Below are 23769 nucleotides of genomic sequence, written 5' to 3' on the forward strand. Positions count from 1 at the left end.
TGGGATGGAAATTGTTGAAATCATGGTGGAATTCCTCAAGGGCTTCTTTTCCATGGGTCCAGATGATGAAGATGTCATCAATGTAGTGCAAGTAGAATAGGGGCATTAGGGAACGAGAGCTGAGGAAGCATTGTTCTAAGTCAGCCATAAAAATGTTGGCATACTGTGGGGCCATGCGGATACCCATCGCAGTGCCGCTGATTTGAAGGTATACATTGTCCCCAAATGTGAAATAGTTATGGGTGAGGACAAAGTCACAAAGTTCAGCCACCAGGTTTGCCGTGACATTATCGGGGATACTGTTCCTGATGGCTTGTAGTCCATCTTTGTGTGGAATCAGAGTAGCAGCCGTGTTAGTCTGTATTCGCAAAAAGAAAAGGAGTACTTGTGGCACCTTAGAGACTAACAAATTTATTAAAGCATAAGCTTTCGTGAGCTACAGCTCACTTCATCGGATGCATTTGGTGGAAAAAACAGAGGAGAGATTTATATACACACACACAGAGAACATGAAACAATGGGTTTATCATATACACTGTAAGGAGAGTGATCACCTTATGATGGCTTATCTTAAGTGATCACTCTCCTGACAGTGTGTATGATAAACCCATTGTTTCATGTTCTCTGTGTGTGTGTATATAAATCTCTCCTCTGTTTTTTCCACCAAATGCATCCGATGAAGTGAGCTGTAGCTCACGAAAGCTTATGCTCTAATAAATTTGTTAGTCTCTAAGGTGCCACAAGTACTCCTTTTCTTTTTGTGTGGAATGTTGATGTAGAGGGCTTCTACATCCATAGTGGCCAGGATGGTGTTTTTAGGAAGATCAACGATTGATTGTAGTTTCCTCAGGAAGTCAGTGGTGTCTTGAAGATAGCTGGGAGTGCTGGTAGCATAGGGCCTGAGGAGGGAGTCTACATAGGCAGACAATCCTGCTGTCAGGGTGCCAATGCCTGAGATGATGGGGCGTCCAGGATTTTCAGGTTTATGGATCTTCGCAACAGATAAATACCCCAGATCGGGGTTCCAGGGGTGTGTCTGTGCGGATTTGTTCTTGTGCTTTTTCAGGGAGTTTCTTGAGCAAATGCTGTAGTTTCTTTTGGTAACCCTCAGGGGGATCAGAGGGTAATGGCTTGTAGAAAGTGGTGTTGGAGAGCTGCCTAGTAGCCTCTTGTTCATATTCCGACCTATTCATGATAACGACAGCACCATCTTTGTCAGCCTTTTTGATTATGATGTCAGAGTTGTTTCTGAGGCTGTGGATGGCATTGTGTTCTGCACGGCTGAGGTTATGGGACAAGTGAGCTGCTTTTCCACAATTTCAGCCCGTGCACGTCAGCGGAAGCACTCTATGTAAAAGTCCAGTCTGTTGTTTCAACCTTCAGGAGGAGTCCACCCAGCATCCTTCTTTTTGTAGTCTTGGTAGGAAGGTCTCTGTGGGTTAGTATGTTGTTCAGAGGTGTGTTGGAAATATTCCTTGAGTTGGAGACGTCCAAAATAGGATACTAGGTCACCACAGAATTGTATCATGTTCATGGGGATGGAGGGGCAGAAGGAGAGGCCCCGAGATAGGACAGATTCTTCTGCTGGGCTAAGAATATAGTTGGATAGATTAATAATATTGCTGGGTGGGTTAAGGGAACCACTGTTGTGGCCCCTTGTGCATGTAATAGTTTACATAGTTTAGTGTCCTTTTTCTTTTGTAGAGAAGCAAAGTGTGTGTTGTAAATGGCTTGTCTAGTTTTTGTAAAGTCCAGCCATGAGGAAGTTTGTGTGGAAAGTTGTTTTTTTTGAGAGTATCCAGTTTTGATACATCAGCCACACTATCAGAGGCTCAGTCACCTGCACATCTACCAATGTGATATAAGCCATCATGTGCCAGCAATGTCCCTCTGCCATGTACATTGGCCAAACTGGACAGTCTCTACATAAAAGAATAAATGGACACAAATCAAATGTCAAGATTATAACATTCAAAAACCAGTCGGAGAACACTTCAATCTCTTTGGTCACTCGATTACAGACCTAAAAGTTGCAATTCTTCAACAAAAAAGCTTCAAAAAACAGACTCCAATGAGAGACTGCTGAATTGGAATTAATTTGCAAACAGGATACAATTAACTTAGGCTTGAACTGAGACTGGGAGTGGATGGGTCATTACACAAAATAAAACTATTTCCTCATATTTATTCCCCACCTCCCAATGTTCCTCCAACGTTCTTGTCAACTGCTGGAAATGGCCCACCTTGATTATCACTACAAAAGGTTTTCCCCCCCGCGTCCCGCCCCCGCTCTCCTGCTGGTAATAGCTCACCTTAAGTGATCACAACACCCATTGTTTCATGTTCTCTATGTATATAAATCTCCCCACTGTATTTTCCACTGAATGCATCTGATGAAGTGAGCTGTAGCTCACAAAAGCTTATGCTCAAATAAATTTGTTAGTCTCTAAAATGCCACAAGTACTCCTTTTCTTTCTGTATTCATTGCATTCAACAGTATCTATGCCCTCATCTCAGACTAGACAAAACCCAGCTTTTTTGGTATGTAGCTCATGCTACAACATGGCTGCAAAATCATCATTAATGCAGATTATATATAAAGTAAAACCTTGAATATCAAAATGTCATGCGGTACAGTGAAAACATTTGGACAACTGAAATTTAAAAAATAGTTGCAAAGAATTTAATAGGCAAAAAGGTACATAATTCTGGTTCAGATTGCAAGGAGTTTGGGTTAGCTGAAATAGTTCTGTATAATACAAATATAAATGAAAGGGAGTTTCCTCCATCCCTTATTTGTCCTACTACATAGTATTCTAGAGTTTCGGGCCCCTGTTTCAGAAAGAACTTAAACACACACTGGAGTCCTTTTCTGAATAGCGATGGTTTCTGAAATTCAAGCCTGAGTCAGGATTAGTCTTCAGAACTGCAGTAATATTGGATCTGATCAGAATTATTAGTGTAAATGCTGCCGAATAAGATACTATTATGGTATTTTTAGTTTTGCATGTAAATTCAGAATCTTTTGTATAAAGACATTTATATAAAATATAGCACATGCAAACAATGCCCGTACAAATATACAATACTCAAGGCTCATAGAAGCATATTTCTACACTGAGGTCCATGACCTATGATCATAAAAAAAAACCAACCACACACACAGAAGATATTTAAGGAACAATTAATGGATTGTTGGGCATCTCATAAAATGAATCTTCAGCGGATCAAATTGTTTCCTGAACCAGGTAGGATTTAAAGAATGAATGATTTCAATGTAACAGAACTAGAGATAATTAGAAAAAAAATGTTATGAGCCACTTACTGGAACAAGGAATTTTTTAATCTCTTCCAAGGCATGACTCATACGTGAATAAGATTCCCCAGGTGGAGCAAACACTTCAATTAGAACATGAAGCTCGTCGCTCAAGTGTGAATATTTGGCTTCCCCACTTTTCCTTAGTTCTTCTTCCTGTGAAAAAGATTATTTTTAGAAATAAGAATCTATTCATTTTGCATTGATTTATCATTTACAGCTAATGTGACAGAAGGGCATAATCTAAGCAGACTTTCAAACGCTTTGAGAAATAAAAATCTGGAATGAGCCACTTGAAGGTTTAAAATCACTTGAGTGTTTGAGTGATAAAAGCAGCATAATTATAATCTACAACAGATTGTAATCAGTATAGTGAAAAATGCTAAATACTTCAGAAATATTGAAATATCATTAACTCGAATGCAGAAACTGCATTAGGGAGACAGACAAGCTGTATGAACCTTCACTATACATAGGCTTTAAATCCACACATACTTTTACTATGGCCAGAATATTTTAAGACATGGAGATTTGAGTAATTTACTGAGTTCTCATTAAAACAGTCCTATAACTTTTCTGAAAATTGCAAGGTATCATTCAGGAGTTGTTGTTAAAGTTGTTAAAGCACTAGATTTGAAATCAGGAGATCTGGGCGCTGTTCCCAGTTCTCCCATAGACATCTTGTGCAACTCTGGGCAAGTCGCTTAACCTCTCTGTGCCTCATTTTCTCCATCTGTAACATGGGGATAATAATTCTTTCCTACATCAGAGCAGTGTCGTGTGTCATAATTCAGTAGTGTTTGCGAAGTGCTTTGAGGTCCTTAGCTAGAGAGTATAATACAAGAGCAAATATTGCTACAATGCGCTCCACATAATTCACTGAAAAGATGCAAATTAATGGGCAATTTGTGATAAGGTTACCGCTTATTATGACAACATGATGGATAACTTTGTCACTACTATAAAAATGCACTCTAAACAAAATTTACTGATAAGCAATATTACAGTTAGGAAAGCAGGGACTCAGAAGAAAGGAAATTAAGAGTTAAGGCTGAAAGCTCAACTTTTAAATATATTTTTAGACAAAATCCTACCTACTTCTGTGCTAGACAAGTATATCCCCTTTTATAGATGGAGAAACAATGATAGAAAGAGAAGTTAAATAACTTCCCCAAAGTCACACATTAAGTCATGGTAGCACATGGGCTGAGGAAAGTGTGCTTCACTTGAGTTAAAATGTTATATTGACATGTATGTTTTAGAAATCACATAGCAAAACTTTTCTCTTTGAAGTCTGAGCATAGATCTGCAAGCTCAGTTCATGAAAATTAATATGAACTCAGCAGTATTTAGAAGAGTGAGTTTGTTCAATCGCTGTTGAAGAAATAAAAACAAAATCAAGTTGTCAAGAGGTATATTGCTCTCATACTGGTGTTTTGATAGGTGAAGATTATATGGCATGTTTTAATTATAAGGTGAGGCTCTTCTTTATTTGCATATTATTAAAAGTGAACAAAGTCTTACAGAAAGGTATGCGAGAGTCCATTATGTGATAGAATTTCTCTTACGCTAGATCAGAATTTTAGTGTCAGTGACATTACAACTTTACCACTGAAATCCCATGTAAAAGTACACAGTCAATGAGAGTATATGAGACAGCTGTTGCAAGATGTTACAATGAATTTCACCTACTGGAATAATTAGATATGAAGAATTTCAACAGAATTAGATTTTGCTATAACAAAACATTATGAAACAATGCAATAATTCTTTCAAACTTCTGTCCTATTTCTCTTTGATTCACAACAAAACAAAACATAAAAATTAAGTTCTCAGACTCTTTTAGGAAAAGTTACCAACACTCTTTGGAGTTTTAAAAATGAACTGGATTGTTTTCTAATGAAGTAAAGGGAAAACGTGTCGGGATCACTAAGTTTATTATAGCTTTGCACAGGTAAAAAACAAAATGGCCTAATATGTTAATAACGATTTACTGTTGCATACCTCACTCAGCAAGTGTGATATGTGTTGTAGCACGGTAACATTGTGTGCTGAGAAGAAGGAAACAATGTGACAAACTCAGAAACTCTTTATTTGAACTCTTTATTTCAGACTCCTTCCCAGAAATTCAAAACTCACTGCCAGGCTGAGAGCATCCTCCCAGCAGCAGCCTTTTCTCAACAGTGAATTCTCAGGACCAGCCGGGAGAAGATCGTGCTGTGCATCTCCTCCAGTGGTATCCTCATCAATATTTCTTGCAGGGGCATGCAGGCCAGTTTCCTGGGTTGGGGGAGAGGGAAAGTGGCTGAATTTTCAAATGCACATCCAATCCCACATCAGGGATGGATGGCAGAAGCTTATACTTCTTTGGCCGCAGGAGGAGAGATAAAAGGAGAGGAAGTCATACAGCTCAGGGAAAAACAAGGCAGATTAGGAAATCACGACTTCTGCGAGCACCACGGCAACCTTGCTTCCACCTTCATTGCATGAGACTAAGTGATTCAGGATTTAACATATCCATACATATAACCATGTAGGAGGGACACAAAAGATGCCAAGAACAGTGGCATCACAAAGCCCAGCTGGGACAGAGGTTGTTGAATATATTTTGCTAGGTCTATCTCATCATGATCTAGAGCAGTGTTTCCCAAACTTGGGATGCCGCTTGCTCAGGGAAAGCCCCTGGTGGGCCGGGCTGGTTTGTTTACCTGTCGCGTCCACAGGTTCGACCGATCATGGCTCCCAGTGGCCGCGGTTCATCGTTCCAGGCCAATGGGGGCTGCGGGATGTGACAGCCGGTATGTCCCTCAGCCTGTGCCGCTTCTTACAGCGGTGAACTGCAGCCAGTGGGAGCCGCAATCAGCCGAACCTGCAGACCCGGCAGGTAAACAAACCGGCCCGCCCGCTAGGGGCTTTCCCTGAACAAGCGGCGTCCCAAGTTTGGGAAACACTGATTTAGGTCATAGTATTTCACCCAGGAATTGGTGTAGTGGAGGGAATTATTCTTCCCTATTTAAATGTATGTTGTTGAGCATAATACACTCTAGTTCAGTCACAAGTTATCTTTTGAAAAGGTGTCCAATGTCAATTTAAAGACTTCAAGTGACAATGACTATCATTTCCCTTGATAAGCTGTTGCAATGATTAATTACTTTCACTGCTAGAAATTTGCACCTTATTTCCAATTTAAATCTTTCTGGCTTCAATTTATGGAGCTGCAGAAGCAACTCCTAGTTAAGGTTAAAAACATTATCTAATTAATGAGTTGAAAAGTGCTTTGAAGATGAAAAGGACTATACAATTGCTACAATAAGTAATATTAACTAAGCCGAATACCAATCCTACTCTAACTTTTTTTTTTTAAAGCCTCTTTCTGCCTGAAGTTTGTCATATGGAGACAAATAAGATTCAGGGGGATTAATCTGAGGTTTATTGAGAAAGTCAGGTAACTTTTTTTAAAGAGCTACATCAAAAATGGTGTAGCTAGGAACTTCAGATATGGAAGAAACATAGAGCATAGGAATAGTGTGATATGATTGAGAATATACCATGGGGCTTATATACGCCATGGAAATTTCAACATTTTGGAATTTCATCAAGTCCCAAAGGAATTTATAAGTTTCTTCACCAGCTTTGTGGAGCTCATAAGTATTATGGAACTCACAGGTATCACCACCATTTTATACATGAGGAAACTCATACCAAAAGGTGGATTGACTTGTCAAAGCTATAAGAACCTACTCACACACAGGACAGAGAAGAGCATAATGAATCATGAAAACATGCTAAGGAATTCAACAAATTGAGAAGCTGATAAAATACTTAGAGACATATAATGGTGGAGGACAAGTCAAGTTTTTTTGTGGAATCTTAACTCTTTTTCTATGAAATATATGTAACAAAGTTCTCAAACATGTGTGCCAGAATTACAATCCCAAATACATACTTATGCATCTGCCTTTCAAAAGTCAGGGACGCTCAGGACACCTCATTTAAGTCACTACTGATTCATGTGGGGGTCCAACTTTGGCACCCAAGTCCAAGAATTTTGGCCTTGGATTTTTATTTTTTTAAGGTTTGATTTTGTTTATAAAAAGTACTGAGTTACAAAAGTTTCAAGATTCCTGTGAACCATTTCCACAACAAATGACTTTAAAAACAAAGTTAAATTAAAAATCCTCACCACAAACAATATTTTACACACACACCCCTCCACCCCCCCTACCCAGGGGTGGTATAGAAGGGAAGTGGGCTTCCTAGACACAGATCACTGAGAACACCCGGCTATCAGCTCCTTGATATTTAAGTCTGGAGAACATTAGCTCAGGTACCCCAGGTTATACCAATTGCCATGTTAGTGTGCAGGAACTAAGAGCAAGGCAATCTCTCAGACATGCTTAGTTATTTAATTCACCTGGGTACCTTTCTCCTTAACTCCTGTTCACAAATGGAGGGGTCCATTTTCTGCATAGTATTCATCAAGGAATTATAAATAAATACATATTTCTTATCTATCTATCTATCTATCTATCTATCTATCTATCTACCTTTGTGGGGTTTGGATGAAAGCATAGCTGAGCCCACATTTCACATTGTGGTTGGCATCTATTAAAAAACAAAACAAAAAAACCCTCTTCCTGACTATATATCAGTGACGTCCAAGCTTTTCAGTCTGAAGCCTAACCATGTTATTTCCAGAAGGTCAAGGGGCCATAATCAATACTTTGGGGCACATTCTGTGACACCCTCCATTCCCTTCATGTGAAGGCAGCACAGACAGCTCTTACACATCTATCTCTGTGGCCTGCAGCACAGGGGTCATGTCACGGTAAAACCGGTTGAAAGTGTTCAAAATTGGAAATTGTGTGATGAACATTTTCCCTTTTAAAACCAGGTCCAGTCCGGGGTGAGAGGGAGAGTGGCTGGTGTGTGCTGCACTTGGCAGCTGACATATGATCTCATGCAAGCCAGACAATTAGTGCAAGTTATCTCAGCCTAGGCTAAACTAGGCTGAAGCAGGGAACCAGAGAGCCATAACTAGGGTGACCATATTTCCCTAAACTGAAAACGAGACATGCAGGGCTGGCCCGAGCCACCCCGTGTCACTGCTCATCCACCATGAACATTTCTCCGTGTCCCACAATTGAGCCAAGTAGCAAGATGGGGGTCAGGGGTGGGAAGAGGAATGGGTATCAGCTGGGATTTGGGCAGCAAAATAGGGTGAGTACTTTGGAGCTCAGAGCCAGGTGGTGAAGCTACTGACTATGAGCCAGCTAGTGGGGCATGCCAGAATAGCAAAGGGGCAGGAAGGAGACTCCAGGTAGCAGGAGGGACCAAGTTGACTGCAAAGAACATCCCTGGGAAGATGGGAGAAGGCTGCAATGCAGGGCACCATTTCAGATTTTGGTATCGGGAGGGGGAAGAGGAGCGAGCAATAGGGGAGCACGGGTGGTCACTCTCAGCCAGTGGTACAAAACTCAGGGGAGGGGGGGCAGGTGCCTCCCCACCACCCTCCCTAAATGGCACCCCTGCAGGGATGTGGCAGAAGCAGGTGACTAGAGCAAGACAGGTCTTGGTGGAGAGGACTGGAGAGTTCTCTGGGGACTGGACCCAAAGGACGGTGGGTGGGGAGGAAATGAGGCCAAGGTGGGGGCTCTGGGGCCTACTTGTGGTGGGAGGGAGCATGCTATGCTTGCTGCCCCAACACCAGCAGATTCTGTCAGTCACTTACCAGCCCGGTGGCCCAGTAGGCTCCATGGCCCACGAGTCATGGCTCCATGGTCTGGCTGGAAAAGAGTTTGAATTAGGGCCTTGACTGCCCTGCCCTGCCCTGTGATTGGGGTGTCACATGCTCACGCTGCAGCCCATCGCTCCCTGATTGGAAGGGCATGGCATAGCAGAGACATCGGCCAGTCTCTGCTATGGAGCGGCAGCGAACCAGCGGAGCAGCGGGGACAGCAGAGCAGCTCACAGCAGGAGTTTGCCTGGGAGTTCGCCTGGAGTGAGCCCAGTGAGGCTTACATCTTGCCAACGTCTCTGAGGAAGCTCATAGTAGGTAGGTGATATGGAAGGGGGGGGTTCAGTTGTTGTGACCTGCACTGGATGTGCCATGTTTGTCTTTCTTCCACAGGACAGAAGCGACTTTGTCTGTACAAAGTGCAAGCTGGTCTCCATATTGGAAGAGAAGATTGAAGGTCTGGAGCAACAGGTAACGACCCTGCGTTGTATACGAGAGACTGAGGATTTTCTGGACCAAACTCAGGATAGCCTTCTAGGGGCACAAAGCTCTAAAGATATAGAGCAGGTTGCACAGAGGAGCCAAGAGGCCAGTGAAGAAGCTTGGCAACATGTGACCTCCAGAAGAGGTAAGCGGAATGTCCGGGTTCCAGTAACACAGACACAGGTAACTAACCGCTTTCATGTTCTCTCCACAGGTACCATTGCGGAGAGTGGACCAGATGATAGGTCTGGGGGGAGAAAGCAGAAGGAGACTCCGCTGGTTGGGAGGCATGAGATGCGATGTCCTGAGGTTGGGGGTTCCACGACCACCACTCCCAAGAGGAGAAGGCGGGTGGTGGTGGTCGGGGACTCTCTCCTCCGGGGGACTGAGTCATCTATCTGCCGCCCTGACCGGGAAAACCGAGAAGTCTGCTGCTTGCCAGGGGCTAAGATTCGTGATGTGACGGAGAGACTGCCGAGACTCATCAAGCCCTCGGATCGCTACCCCTTCCTGCTTCTCCACGTGGGCACCAATGATACTGCCAAGAATGACCTTGAGCGGATCACTGCGGACTACGTGGCTCTGGGAAGAAGGATAAAGGAGTTGGAGGCGCAAGTGGTGTTCTCGTCCATCCTCCCCGTGGAAGGAAAAGGCCTGGGTAGGGACCGTCGAATCGTGGAGGTCAACGAATGGCTACGCAGGTGGTGTCGGAGAGAAGGCTTTGGATTCTTTGACCATGGGATGGTGTTCCATGAAGGAGGAGTGCTGGGCAGAGACGGGCTCCATCTTACGAAGAGAGGGAAGAACATCTTTGCCAGCAGGCTGGCTAACCTAGTGAGGAGGGCTTTAAACTAGGTTCACCGGGGGAAGGAGACCAAAGCCCTGAGGTAAGTGGGAAAGCGGGATACCGGGAGGAAGCACAGGCAGGAATGTCTGTGAGGGGAGGGCTCCTGCCTCATACTGGGAATGAGGGGCGATCAACAGGTTATCTCAAGTGCTTATATACAAATGCACAAAGCCTTGGAAACAAGCAGGGAGAACTGGAGGTCCTGGTGATGTCAAGGAATTATGACGTGATTGGAATAACAGAGACTTGGTGGGATAACTCACATGACTGGAGTACAGTCATGGATGGTTATAAACTGTTCAGGAAGGACAGGCAGGGCAGAAAAGGTGGGGGAGTAGCACTGTATGTAAGGGAGCAGTATGACTGCTCAGAGCTCCGGTACGAAACTGTGGAAAAACCTGAGTGTCTCTGGATTAAGTTTAGAAGTGTGTGCAACAAGAGTGATGTCATGGTGGGAGTCTGCTATAGACCACCGGACCAGGGGGATGAGGTGGATGAGGCTTTCTTCCGGCAACTCACGGAAGCTACTAGATCGCATGCCCTGATTCTCATGGGTGACTTTAATTTTCCTGATATCTGCTGGGAGAGCAATACAGCGGTGCATAGACAATCCAGGAAGTTTTTGGAAAGCGTAGGGGACAATTTCCTGGTGCAAGTGCTAGGGGAGCCAACTAGGGGGAGCACTTTTCTTGACCTGCTGCTCACAAACCGGGTAGAATTAGTGGGGGAAGCAAAAGTGGATGGGAATCTGGGAGGCAGTGACCATGAGTTGGTTGAGTTCAGGATCCTGACGCAGGGAAGAAAGGTAAGCAGCAGGATATGGACCCTGGACTTCAGGAAAGCAGACTTTGACTCCCTCAGGGAACAGATGGCCAGGATCCCCTGGGGGACTAACATGAAAGGGAAGGGAGTCCAGGAGAGCTGGCTGTATTTCAAGGAATCCCTGTTGAGGTTACAGGGACAAACCATCCCGATGAGTCGAAAGAATAGTAAATATGGCAGGCGACCAGCTTGGCTTAATGGTGAAATCCTAGCGGATCTTAAACATAAAAAAGAAGCTTACAAGAAGTGGAAGGTTGGACATATGACCAGGGAAGAGTATAAAAATATTGCTCGGGCATGTAGGAAAGATATCAGGAGGGCCAAATCGCACCTGGAGCTGCAGCTAGCAAGAGATGTCAAGAGTAACAAGAAGGGTTTCTTCAGGTATGTTGGCAACAAGAAGAAAGCCAAGGAAAGTGTGGGCCCCTTACTGAATGAGGGAGGCAAGCTAGTGACAGAGGATGTGGAAAAAGCTAATGTACTCAATGCTTTTTTTGCCTCTGTTTTCACTAACAAGGTCAGCTCCCAGACTGCTGTGCTGGGCATCACAAAATGGGGAAGAGATGGCCAGCCCTCTGTAGAGATAGAGGTGGTTAGGGACTATTTAGAAAAGCTGGACGTGCACAAGTCCATGGGGCCGGACGAATTGCATCCGAGAGTGCTGAGGGAATTGGCGGCTGTGATTGCAGAGCCCTTGGCCATTATCTTTGAAAACTCGTGGCGAATGGGGGAAGTCCCGGATGACTGGAAAAAGGCTAATGTAGTGCCCATCTTTAAAAAAGGGAAGAAGGAGGATCCTGGGAACTACAGGCCGGTCAGCCTCACCTCAGTCCCTGGAAAAATCATGGAGCAGGTCCTCAAAGAATCAATCCTGAAGCACTTAGAGGAGAGGAAAGTGATCAGGAACAGTCAGCATGGATTCACCAAGGGAAGGTCATGCCTGACTAATCTAATCGCCTTTTATGATGAGATTACTGGTTCTGTGGATGAAGGGAAAGCAGTGGATGTATTGTTTCTTGACTTTAGCAAAGCTTTTGACACGGTCTCCCACAGCATTCTTGTCAGCAAGTTAAGGAAGTATGGGCTGGATGAATGCACTATAAGGTGGGTAGAAAGCTGGCTAGATTGTCGGGCTCAACGGGTAGTGATCAATGGCTCCATGTCTAGTTGGCAGCCGGTGTCAAGTGGAGTGCCCCAGGGGTCGGTCCTGGGGCCCGTTTTGTTCAATATCTTCATAAATGATCTGGAGGATGGTGTGGATTGCACTCTCAGCAAATTTGCGGATGATACTAAACTGGGAGGAGTGGTAGATACGCTGGAGGGGAGGGATAGGATACAGAAGGACCTAGACAAATTGGAAGATTGGGCCAAAAGAAATCTAATGAGGTTCAATAAGGATAAGTGCAGGGTCCTGCACTTAGGATGGAAGAATCCAATGCACCGCTACAGACTAGGGACCGAATGGCTCGGCAGCAGTTCTGCGGAAAAGGACCTGGGGTGACAGTGGACGAGAAGCTAGATATGAGTCAGCAGTGTGCCCTTGTTGCCAAGAAGGCCAATGGCATTTTGGGATGTATAAGTAGGGGCATAGCGAGCAGATCGAGGGACGTGATCGTTCCCCTCTATTCGACACTGGTGAGGCCTCATCTGGAGTACTGTGTCCAGTTTTGGGCCCCACACTACAAGAAGGATGTGGATAAATTGGAAAGAGTACAGCGAAGGGCAACAAAAATGATTAGGGGTCTAGAGCACATGACTTATGAGGAGAGGCTGAGGGAGCTGGGATTGTTTAGTCTGCAGAAGAGAAGAATGAGGGGGGATTTGATAGCTGCTTTCAACTACCTGAAAGGGGGTTTCAAAGAGGATGGCTCTAGACTGTTCTCAATGGTAGCAGATGACAGAACGAGGAGTAATGGTCTCAAGTTGCAATGGGGGAGGTTTAGATTGGATATTAGGAAAAACTTTTTCACTAAGAGGGTGGTGAAACACTGGAATGCGTTACCTAGGGAGGTGGTAGAATCTCCTTCCTTAGAGGTTTTTAAGGTCAGGCTTGACAAAGCCCTGGCTAGGATGATTTAACTGGGACTTGGTCCTGCTTTGAGCAGGGGGTTGGACTAGATGACCTTCTGGGGTCCCTTCCAACCCTGATATTCTATGATTCTATGATTCTCCTGTCCCGCCTCACCCCCCTCTCCCCAAATGTTGCTGCTCACCCTCCCTGAATGTTCCTCTGCCCTGACCACCCCCCACTTTTTTAATCAGTTGGCAAGAGCAAATGGGACAAATGGCTAGTTTTGCCCAAGAAAGTTGGGACATCAGTGACAGGGCTTAAAAAGGGGACTGTCCTGGCCAAAACTGGATATTTGGTCACTGTAGCAATAACTGGTTGCTGGTTCTCCACACCTCCTCCTTTTACCAAGCTATCATAGGTGGCTATGTAGCAGAAGGGAGCTATTTTTCGTTAGGTGCTATCCCAGGCTCAGGCAGAGCCAATAAAGCTCCTATCCTGCGCTCCTTGGGGACCCTGTAGCCTAGCACGTCAGTCTCCTCCTTCCTCCTCATACCAATGAGGCTGATTCAAGCACTTCAGTTTAAAAATGGCAGGGAATCGCTCAAAGAACACATTTTCAATTCATAAACAATTGCAAGTTCAATCACAATTTAGATCTTCAAGGACCACAAGTGGCCTGAGAGAGAAGATTGGACACTGCTATATTAGCTTTGCAAGATTCTTGTATAACAAATACAATTTACCTGACATGATCACCCAATATTATACTGCACATAGTAAACTAAAAGTTTCTGTTCCATTTTAGCTCCAAACTTCTGTCTCAGTCACCACTGCAAAACGTGTTCCATATAGATGAAAGCCCTCCAAGCCTGGGGAGGTAAACCAAATTTCAGTTCAGCGGAATAAAGACTGTGGAAGAGTATTGTTGCTGCACATTGCCAGTAGCTCTAAAACACTGGAACTTTTTAAAAAGAGAGAGACCCTGAAAACAAAGAAACAGCTCTATAACAAAGTCCTGCCCTCCGTCAATACATTGGAATTATATATGGAAAAGATTGAAGTATATGTACAAAAAAAGGAGAGTATCATTTCCTTTGAATTTGTCAAATACACATATTTAATTTCTATAGGAAAAATAAAATGTGGCAAGGGAAAAGACATTCCAGATATTAAAGATCATGCGTCTACTAATTTTGCATGTGAAATCATCTCACATTTTATTGGTGCTAATGAGGCCCATAAAACAAACAAACAAACCAAAAAAGACAAACTTCCCATAACCCCATTACTGAATGTATTTTGCTTCATTTGTTCTACAATAAAGGCAAAGTGATTTATGGAAAATACAGGATGCAAGGTCCAGACTTTGTTGGTATCTCCACATTCAAATAATTCACCAGCTCAGGCCAGATATTCAGTGACAAAACAGAAACAAACAAAAACCTATTAAAAGCTATGAAAGGACAAAATTAAGAAATTATTTTAAAAAACCAAAACAATATTCTTCTCTGGAAAGTTAAGGATCCTAGACTAGAGCGTTAAAAAGAACTAATTTATGCTTTCACTAGTGTAGTGCAGGACCCACAGATTCAGGTAATGTTAAATGTTTGGAACATGTTAACAACTTGTTCCACTTTTCTTATACTCTGACCACTAAATTCACATTGACTTCGACTGACTTTGAATCAGGTCATACACTGTTTAACCCGATTTCAAACTTGTATTAAATGCACTCATCTCTTTCCAGCTATATTTACTTATATCAAGAATAGACAAGTTCTCTTGTTTTTAACAAACTTGTTAATACCTTTTTCAGATGTTTAAAAGCTAGTCTCCTGCTTGATTAGGACCACAAACAGTCCCACAGAAGGCTAGAAGTTACTGCTAATTAGCTAGATAACAGTCCTAAGCAATTAATGAAATTGCCAATTATTTATGATCAGAATTCATCTTGAAAATTAGTAGTAATAAACAGATATAATTTTACATTAGACATATTAGGAGACCCTGTAGATTAAAAAAAAACAAAAACAAAACAGAATCTTTCATTGTTGTCAAATGTAATTGTGATGGCTCTTGGGTACCCAAGACTGAGTCATCTTGTTACCCCCTGCCTCCAGCATGAGGAAGACTTACATGTGTTTAACTGGTTTCAGAGTAGCAGCCGTGTTAGTCTGTATTCGCAAAAAGAATACTCACCAGCAACCACACACCACACAACAGAACCACTAACCCAGGAACCTATCCTTGCAACAAAGCCCGTTGCCAACTCTGTCCACATATCTATTCAGGGGATACCATCATAGGGCCTAATCACATCAGCCACACTATCAGAGGCTCGTTCACCTGCGCATCTACCAATGTGATATATGCCATCATGTGCCAGCAATGCCCCTCTGCCATGTACATTGGCCAAACTGGACAGTCTCTACGTAAAAGAATGAATGGACACAAATCAGACGTCAAGAATTATAACATTCAAAAACCAGTTGGAGAACACTTCAATCTCTCTGGTCACTCGATCACAGACCTAAGAGTGGCTATACTTCAACAAAAAAGCTTCAAAAACAGACTCCAACGAGAGACTGCTGAATTGGAATTAATTTGCAAACTGGATACAATTAACTTAGACTTGAACAGAGACTGGGAGTGGATGGGTCATTACACAAAGTAAAACTATTTCCCCATGGTATTTCTCCCTCCCACCCCACCCCCCACTGTTCCTCTGATATTCTTGTTAACTGCTGGAATTAGCCTACCTTGCTTGTCACCATGAAAGGTTTTCCTCCTTTCCCCCCCCCTGCTGCTGGTGATGGCTTATCTTAAGTGATCACTCTCCTTACAGTGTGTATGATAAACCCATTGTTTCATGTTCTCTGTGTGTGTGTATATAAATCTCTCCTCTGTTTTTTCCACCAAATGCATCCGATGAAGTGAGCTGTAGCTCACGAAATCTTATGCTCTAATAAATTTGTTAGTCTCTAAGGTGCCACAAGTACTCCTTTTCTTTATGTGTTTAACTGGGTGGCAGCTCCCTGACATCACCAGCCTGTTAGCCACCCAAGCATTCTCCTCTAGGCTATGCCAGCCCTTACTTTGCCTTTCAGGTTAACAGTAGGTGTACCCCAGATCCCAAACCGTTTTGTACTGTTCCACTATAGCAGTGTTTCACAAACTTGAGATGCCACTTGTTCAGGGAAAGCCCCTGGCAGGCTGTGCCTGTTTGTTTACCTGCCGCGGACGCAGGTTCGGCCGATCGCGGCTCCCACTGGTTGCGGTTCGCTGCTTCAGGCCAATGGGGGCTGCGGGAAGTGGTGCGGGCCAAGGGAAATAATGCGCTATAGTGTTCAGAAGTTTGGGTCCACATGTCTATTCAGGGGACACCATCATAGGGCCTAATCACATCATCCGATGAAGTGAGCTGTAGCTCACGAAAGCTTATGCTCTAATAAATTTGTTAGTCTCTAAGGTGCCACAAGTACTCCTTTTCTTTTTATCAGAGGCTTGTTCACCCGTGCATCTACCAATGTGATATATGCCATCATGTGCCAGCAATGCCCCTCTGCCATGTACATTGGCCAAACTGGACAGTCGCTACACAAAAGAATAAATGGACAAAAATCAGATGTCAAGAATTATAACATTCAAAAACCAATTGGAGAACACTTCAATCTCTCTGGTCACTCGATTACAGACCTAAAAGTGGCAATACTTCAAGAAAAAAACTTCAAAAACAGACTCCAACGAGAGACTGCTGAATTGGAATTAATTTGCAAACAGGATACAATTAATTTAGGCTTGAATAAAGACTGGGAGTGGATGTGTCATTACACAAAGTAAAACTATTTCCCCTTGTTTATTTCCCTCCCTTACTGTTCTTGTCAACTGCTGGAAATGGCCCACCTTGATTATCACTACAAAAGGTCCCCCGCCCGCTCTCCTTCTGGTAATAGCTCACCTTTCCTGATCACTCTTGTTACAGTCTGTATGGTAACACACATTGTTTCATGTTCTCTGTGTATATAAAATCTCCCCACTGTATTGTCCACTGTATGCATCCGATGAAGTGAGCTGTAGCTCACAAAAGCTTATGCTCAAATAAATTTGTTAGTCTCTAAGGTGTCACAAGTACTCCTTTTCTTTTTGCGGATACAGACTAACATGGCTGCTACTCTAAAAACTGCCCTATAGTATTCAGCCCCTTATCCACTGAACAGTCACAGAAATACTGGGTTTCTGTCCCAAACTAACATCCATCCTGAGTTCAATCATAAAAGTTGGTTTCTTGCTTAATATCACAACACAGATATATGTAGAGGGAAAACCAGAATAACTTTATTATCCAAGATTCAAGACTCAAGAAATAATGAGTAAAGATAATTGAAACAAAAAAGGTAACATATAAAACAAAATCATAATACTCTTTATAAAGACTACATTTTACTGTTTAACCTCTTGTCTAAAGAAGTTTTATTTCAACAAGGCTGGTTCCGATTTATTTTCATACATGTAAATACACTGCCTGTTTACTTCGTAGGTGCAGGATGTCTTGTCAGTTCCCCAAATATAGGCCAGTAAGCCTTTGAAGATTTTTGCAAGATAAGGTTCTCTTCCCCTGCTGTGTGCACTTCATTGTTGGTTTCATATCTGTTGACTTCATATGTAATTGTGTCCCAATTGTGTTAGCTCACAGTGCTTAATTTACATACCAACAGAGAGCCAGATATAAGTGTCTTTTGTCTGACAGGAAACCTGTATCACAGCAGAGGTGGAGAAACGGAATCTAAGAGCAAATTTTCAGTATTATATATATATACACACACACACACACATAACTCCTTACGTAGTAGATGTACATATATTTTCCAACAATATTAATGAGCAGTGTTACTTTGGCTTTCATTTAAGCCCTCACATGAGATTCTTTGATGTACCAGAATGTACATACCAGAATCAGGATATTCTTCAACACCCTTGCCAGTTAGCACTGAGGGGTTTGTGGGTCACAAAAGCTATAATCTGTCTTCTTTAAGAATCAATACATACTACCCCAAAACAATAGACCTGAATTACTTGAAATACAAAACAACTTTTCCAAAATGCATATGTCGAAGTTATCACAACAAACAATTTACAACATGTTTGGCGTCTAAAACATCCAAAGAGAAATGTAAATAGACCTTATCAATATTCCAATATCCATAATTCCTTTCTATAAACTTCTGGTACTATGAAAATGATAACATTCTTTCCAAAACGAATTTTGAACATGCAACACTCAAGTTTTACTATCTTCCCATATCCAGAAATTGTATGAGATTAACAATGGGCATCGTGACTAGAAGTATGTTGAATTCACAGGTCTGAATGAATGCCCTTTGTTGACAAAGGTAAGATATCTTCCAAGGTGGAACGTACAGCAGTCCCATATTTTAAAAAGGGCAGACCTTTGGCATTAAGCCACAGCCATGCATTGCAAACAGTGTGGAAGCTGCACCACTTCTGAGGGAATTACAGAAGGAACAGTTCCTGTCCAGGCTTCTCTATGCACAATGGGAAATGCATAAGCAGTATGATCCCTGCTCCAATTGGGTGGATTATGCTTCCAGGGTCCAATTCAGCAAGTTGATTAAGTTTATGCTTAACTATAGACTTAACCAGTTTGAGGTTCGGATTCAGGAAAGCACCTATCCACGTGCTTAAGTCCCATTATATGGAGAGCGATTTAAACATGCACTTTAAATTAAGTGAATGCTTAGCCATCCTTCCTTATTAAGGATGCTCTCCTGAATAAGGCCCAAATCAAAGGGATTTGGATGTTGCAACACTAAGCTTTGCAGCACCTAACTTATAGGTGCCTAGCCACTCAGTGGAATCTTTTTTCAGAATAGCAGCCGTGTTAGTCTGTATTCGCAAAAAGAAAAGGAGTACTTGTGGCACCTTAGAGACTAACAAATTTATTTGAGCATAAGTTTTCATGAGCTACAGCTTACTTCATCGGATGCATTCAGTGGAAAATACAATGGGGAGATTTATATACATAGAGAACATGAAACAATGGGTGTAACATACACACTGCAATGAGAGTGATCACTTAAGGTGAGCTATTACAAGCAGGAGAGCGGGGGGAAAAATCCTATTGTAGTGATAATCAAGGTGGGCCATTTCCAGCAGTTGACAAGAATGTCTGAGGAACAATGGTGGGTGGGGGGGTGGGGAATAAACATGGGGAAATAGTTTTACTTTGTGTAATGACCCATCCACTCCCAGTCTCTGTTCAAGTCTAAGTTAATTGTATCCAGTTTGCAAATTAATTCCAATTCAGCAGTCTCTTGTTGGAGTCTGTTTTTGAAGTTTTTTTGTTGAAGAATTGCCACTTTTGGGTCTGTAATCGAGTGACCAAAGAGATTGAAGTGTTCTCCGACTGGTTTTTGAATGTTATAATTCTTGACGTCTGATTTGTGTCCATTAATGCAGCCCATCAAGCTCCCTTTGTCCATAGTGGAACTCCCCTTCCTAGCCCTCTGACTCCAGTCAAGAACCAAGCTGCTCAAGCCATGCAGCTTCTTTTTCTGAGTCTGCTAAGCTGTGTTTGGATGCTTCTCTGCAGCCTTTCTGCAGGGTTCCCTGCAGGCCTGCAGAACCCATGTTCACTGCTCCTTTCCTGGGGTGGGATGTGGTAGAACTGCAAGGCCTCCAGCAGGGGACTTCACCCCAAAGGGCCTCGATTGCCCATCACATACACAAAGTGTAATAGACTTATGAAGATCCAGGGCTCATGAAAATAGATGCGGAATCTTTAAACACCAAACTTGTTGTGCTCATTGACAAGAGGCTGAATTTTGTGATATTAGAAGCCTCTCTTTAAAGAAAGAGATTGTTGCTCTGAAGCAGCAACAAAGAAAGAGACATCTCTCCTAATTGTCTAACTTGCTGGTTAATTACAACTATTTAAGCATTAAAATAAAAAATAGTTTGACTGTGGGAGACAGTCATTATTTTCAGCTCAGGAAACTGGAAAGTTTGAACAATCCATTCTAAAAGCTGAATCCAGAGAACCACATTCCTCTACACAAAGTGCATCCTGCTTGCTGCAGACCCAGTGGTGTATACCTATAGGAACATCTAGCACTACAGAATGTGTTTTCCCTAAAGAAACCTTTAATATTGTAACAAGTTGAGTTAAATCTTGTTGAAGCTGATGGGTGTAACTGCCACCCTTCATTTAAGATAACAAATACAGTTTAGCTGATTTATGAAATAATAATGGCTCCAAACTAAAGAAAAGGTCATTCAGGGGCTTCTCTGGTATTGCTTCAGGAAAGCAGGGGTGTAGGTATGAGGAGGTAAGCTGAGAGAAGCACACAAACAGAAGGAAGCTACACACACAGCCCTAGCCAAGCATGATATGATACTGCCTGAGAGAAGCTCAGAGGTTGTGAGCAGAAAAACTGTCTCCTGTTGTTTCATTTCTCTTGTGTTCAGCAGGACTTTGTACATTCCTTGTAAATAAAAAAGATTGCACAAAGGTCCCTGATTCCATAATCAATTTCTCCTACTGACTGGAACAACGTAAAAGACCTCAATTTTTGGCTAGTTGCTCAGATCAAAAGGAGTAACAGTATTTTCAGTTATCTGCTAATTCATTAGTTAAGGCAGCTATCTTTCAAATATAGAGCTCATTTCTAATATTCTTGCCTGCTATGAAACACATTTGTTTAAAAAGGTACTTTTACTGATTAGTATTCAAATGAACTGTATGTAGCATCTATAAGTGGCTCATCTAGCAAGAAGTGCAACACTTCACCCACTTTGCTCATTATATTCCTGGATCAGTGTGGAGGCAATATATAAAGCATTTCTCCAAAGGCTTATGTTTCCAATCATAAGCTCAGGAGTCACATCGGCTGCAAAAGATGGAGCTGCCCGACGGAGAAATATAGCCTATGCCTGTGTTTGAAGCTTTATATCCTTCTGTGCCAGTGGTTCTTCTGTTCTTCATGCATGACGGAACAACAACATTGCTGTGTTTCTGATGAGCCATGTGAAAGTTGCAAGGCCCTCAATCAAGGATCCAGGACCAGAACAAGATGCAAAGCCTGGAACTGATCATCCTGTTTAACTCAGTTAGTTTGCAACTGATCCATCCTTCTGTGATCAGATTCCCTCCATCCTGCCTTGTAGCCACAGAGTGGGGAGGCTTTGTCTGGGTCAGCAGGAGAAAGAACACACTTGCCCATTTAAGGATTGCCCACGCCTACCCTCTTGGGGGCACTCAGCCTCCTAATTGACTTGTGAAGGGGTGGTTTGTCTGTGGCTGTTTGGTGGTACAGAAGTGGGCAATGTAAGTCTGTTTGCTCCCACACACCCAAAGGGAGGGCATATAAATCCCTTCCTCTGCCCTAGGGCACCTTCTGCATTGAGAGAATATCTTCCCCCTTTCCTCACCTCAGTATTAGAGTAGGACTAGGTCTTTTGGGCTTTGCTATGGACATCCTGAAAGTCCCCTTTTGGGGCTAGGAAATAATTTTTTCTTCATGGGCTGTTTTTTTCATTTTCCTCTCAGCACCCAGGGACACAGAGAGTAGGTTAGATTGTAAACTTCATTGTCACAACTTTGCAGGTGCCTAGTACATTCAGCAAGGGGTCTGGTTCCATCAGAAACCAGAATTGGAAACAGATCAGGAGAAGGCATCCCCTAAAGAAGCTGGGAAATGGAATTGAGGCTCCTAACGAATGGTACAGCAAGGATCCAGTGTCTTTTCCTCAGCCCATTAATCTTCAGATGATGGGAGGATAATGGGATCCCTACAACATTTCTGAGACCATATTCATGAGGAAAGGGACTGACAGTAGTCCTCCACCAGGCGGAACAGATTACTAAAAAAGGATGACCTGCATTGGACATTGCCAGATAGCTCCCAAATGTACTACTTACAATTACAGCCTAGTTAAACCACATTCCGGATGTCTTATCTTCCTATGGTGTCAAAGCCAAGGCTTCCATGTCTTTGCAAATGCTGATTCATTTACATGTAACTAATCAAAATATCACCTCTTAAACTTGGATTGACCCAAGCCTTAAGCAGCTGTCATTACCTCATTCTGTAAACAAATAATGGTGATGCACTATCTCCTTGACTACCAGAATACAGGAAACAATGGCAAATTGAAATACTGCAAAGAAATTTCATATTATCTCCTGAATATGTGAAGGAAAATGTTATTTTAAATAGTTAGAGATGAGTCAAATTCTTGAAGTAGCTACTGATGGAGGGAACTGATCGTATAAAGAGTTCCTCCTTCTGGGATGTAGAGGAAAAGTTTTACTATGTCACAAACAGTATTTTATGAGCAATAGTCATACACATTTTTTTCCATTCAGCTAGGTTCTGCATACTATTTATGAAGAGTACAATATCAGTGTCAACATACCAGTGGAAAGGTGTGAATTTTCTCTAAGTCCTTCCCTACCTACCTACTTTTATGCTTATTTATGGAATAAATTCAGATATCAGTGCCAGTACTGGATGTATCTTCATAAGTTGTCAGTATGCAGTATGGATTTATCAGACAAATATGTTGTAAAATGAGTTTAAGTTACTGTGTAATTTTATAGCTGACTTCCACTTACCAAATGTGAATAAAATTGTTTGAAAAAACAGATTTGTCAAAGATCTCAAATAAAAGTGGTAACTCACTTTTTTATGAGGGAAAAATTGCAATTTGTTCATAGTTCACTATGATCTGTAAATAAGTCTAAATGCAAACTCTGTAGTATGCTTATGAAATTTCTAATGTGTGATGACAAAACCAAGTATATCAATTCACTAGAAAGCTCATTCTCAGTGTGACATTCTATACCTTGGGGAAGCATCCTGTAATCCCATATTCCTGATTTATATATAATTATGATATTGCATATAAAACAAGCCATGTGAAGTATCGGGGAAAGGTTATGATCTGCTGAAAGTCAATGTTCTATCTACATATGTATATCATTAATGCATCCGATGAAGTGAGCTGTAGCTCACGAAAGCTTATGCTCTAATAAATTTGTTAGTCTCTAAGGTGCCACGGGTACTCCTTTTCTTTTTGCGAATACAGACTAACACGGCTGCTACTCTGAAACCTATGAAGTTATGAGAATTGTGTTCTATGGTTGTCACTAAAATATGCTGTGGATTTGGGAAATACCCAGATACTAGCTCTCCAGAGACAATGACAAGGGAGGTAAACAATGCCCGGGTGGGTGCTGAACAGATTACTAGCCATTGTCCAGCAGAGGAGTTACAATTCAATGACTCACTTAAGAGGACACAGGGGAGTATTGCTTCACCTTGTGATTCAGCAATGCCCACCAGACATGCCTGGACTTGTGGTCTCCAAGCATATGGGACTAAAGGTATAAAACAGAGTATAGGGGCCCCATGCATAGCCTTTCTCCCTCCCCCACCAATGCTGCAATTAGCAACAAGGACACTCAGAAGACTGAAAACTCGAACAGAGGATACTGGCCCAGGTTTCAAGGGTGCAACCTGTGTACTATGAAC

The 23769-nt window shown here is 42.4% G+C and overlaps 1 protein-coding gene across 4 annotated transcripts in view; it reads right to left on the reverse strand.

Annotated features, from left to right (window-relative positions):
• KHDRBS2 (KH RNA binding domain containing, signal transduction associated 2) overlaps window positions 1–23769 on the reverse strand; it is a 640432-nt gene that overhangs the window by 322441 nt on the left and 294222 nt on the right. For 3 of the 4 annotated variants that reach the window (XR_005291960.2, XR_006279815.1, XM_038395788.2), the window contains exon 4: window positions 3326–3472. The exons of the other annotated variant lie outside the window; for it this stretch is intronic. Coding sequence is in view for 1 of the 3 variants with exons in the window: in XM_038395788.2 (XP_038251716.1) it covers window positions 3326–3472 (147 nt within the window). In the remaining 2 variants the exon portion in view is untranslated. The remainder of the gene's footprint in view (window positions 1–3325; window positions 3473–23769) is intronic. 4 annotated transcript variants of the gene reach the window in all.

The sequence above is a fragment of the Dermochelys coriacea genome, chromosome 3 (assembly GCF_009764565.3).
Source record: "Dermochelys coriacea isolate rDerCor1 chromosome 3, rDerCor1.pri.v4, whole genome shotgun sequence".
Classification (NCBI taxonomy): domain Eukaryota; kingdom Metazoa; phylum Chordata; order Testudines; family Dermochelyidae; genus Dermochelys; species Dermochelys coriacea.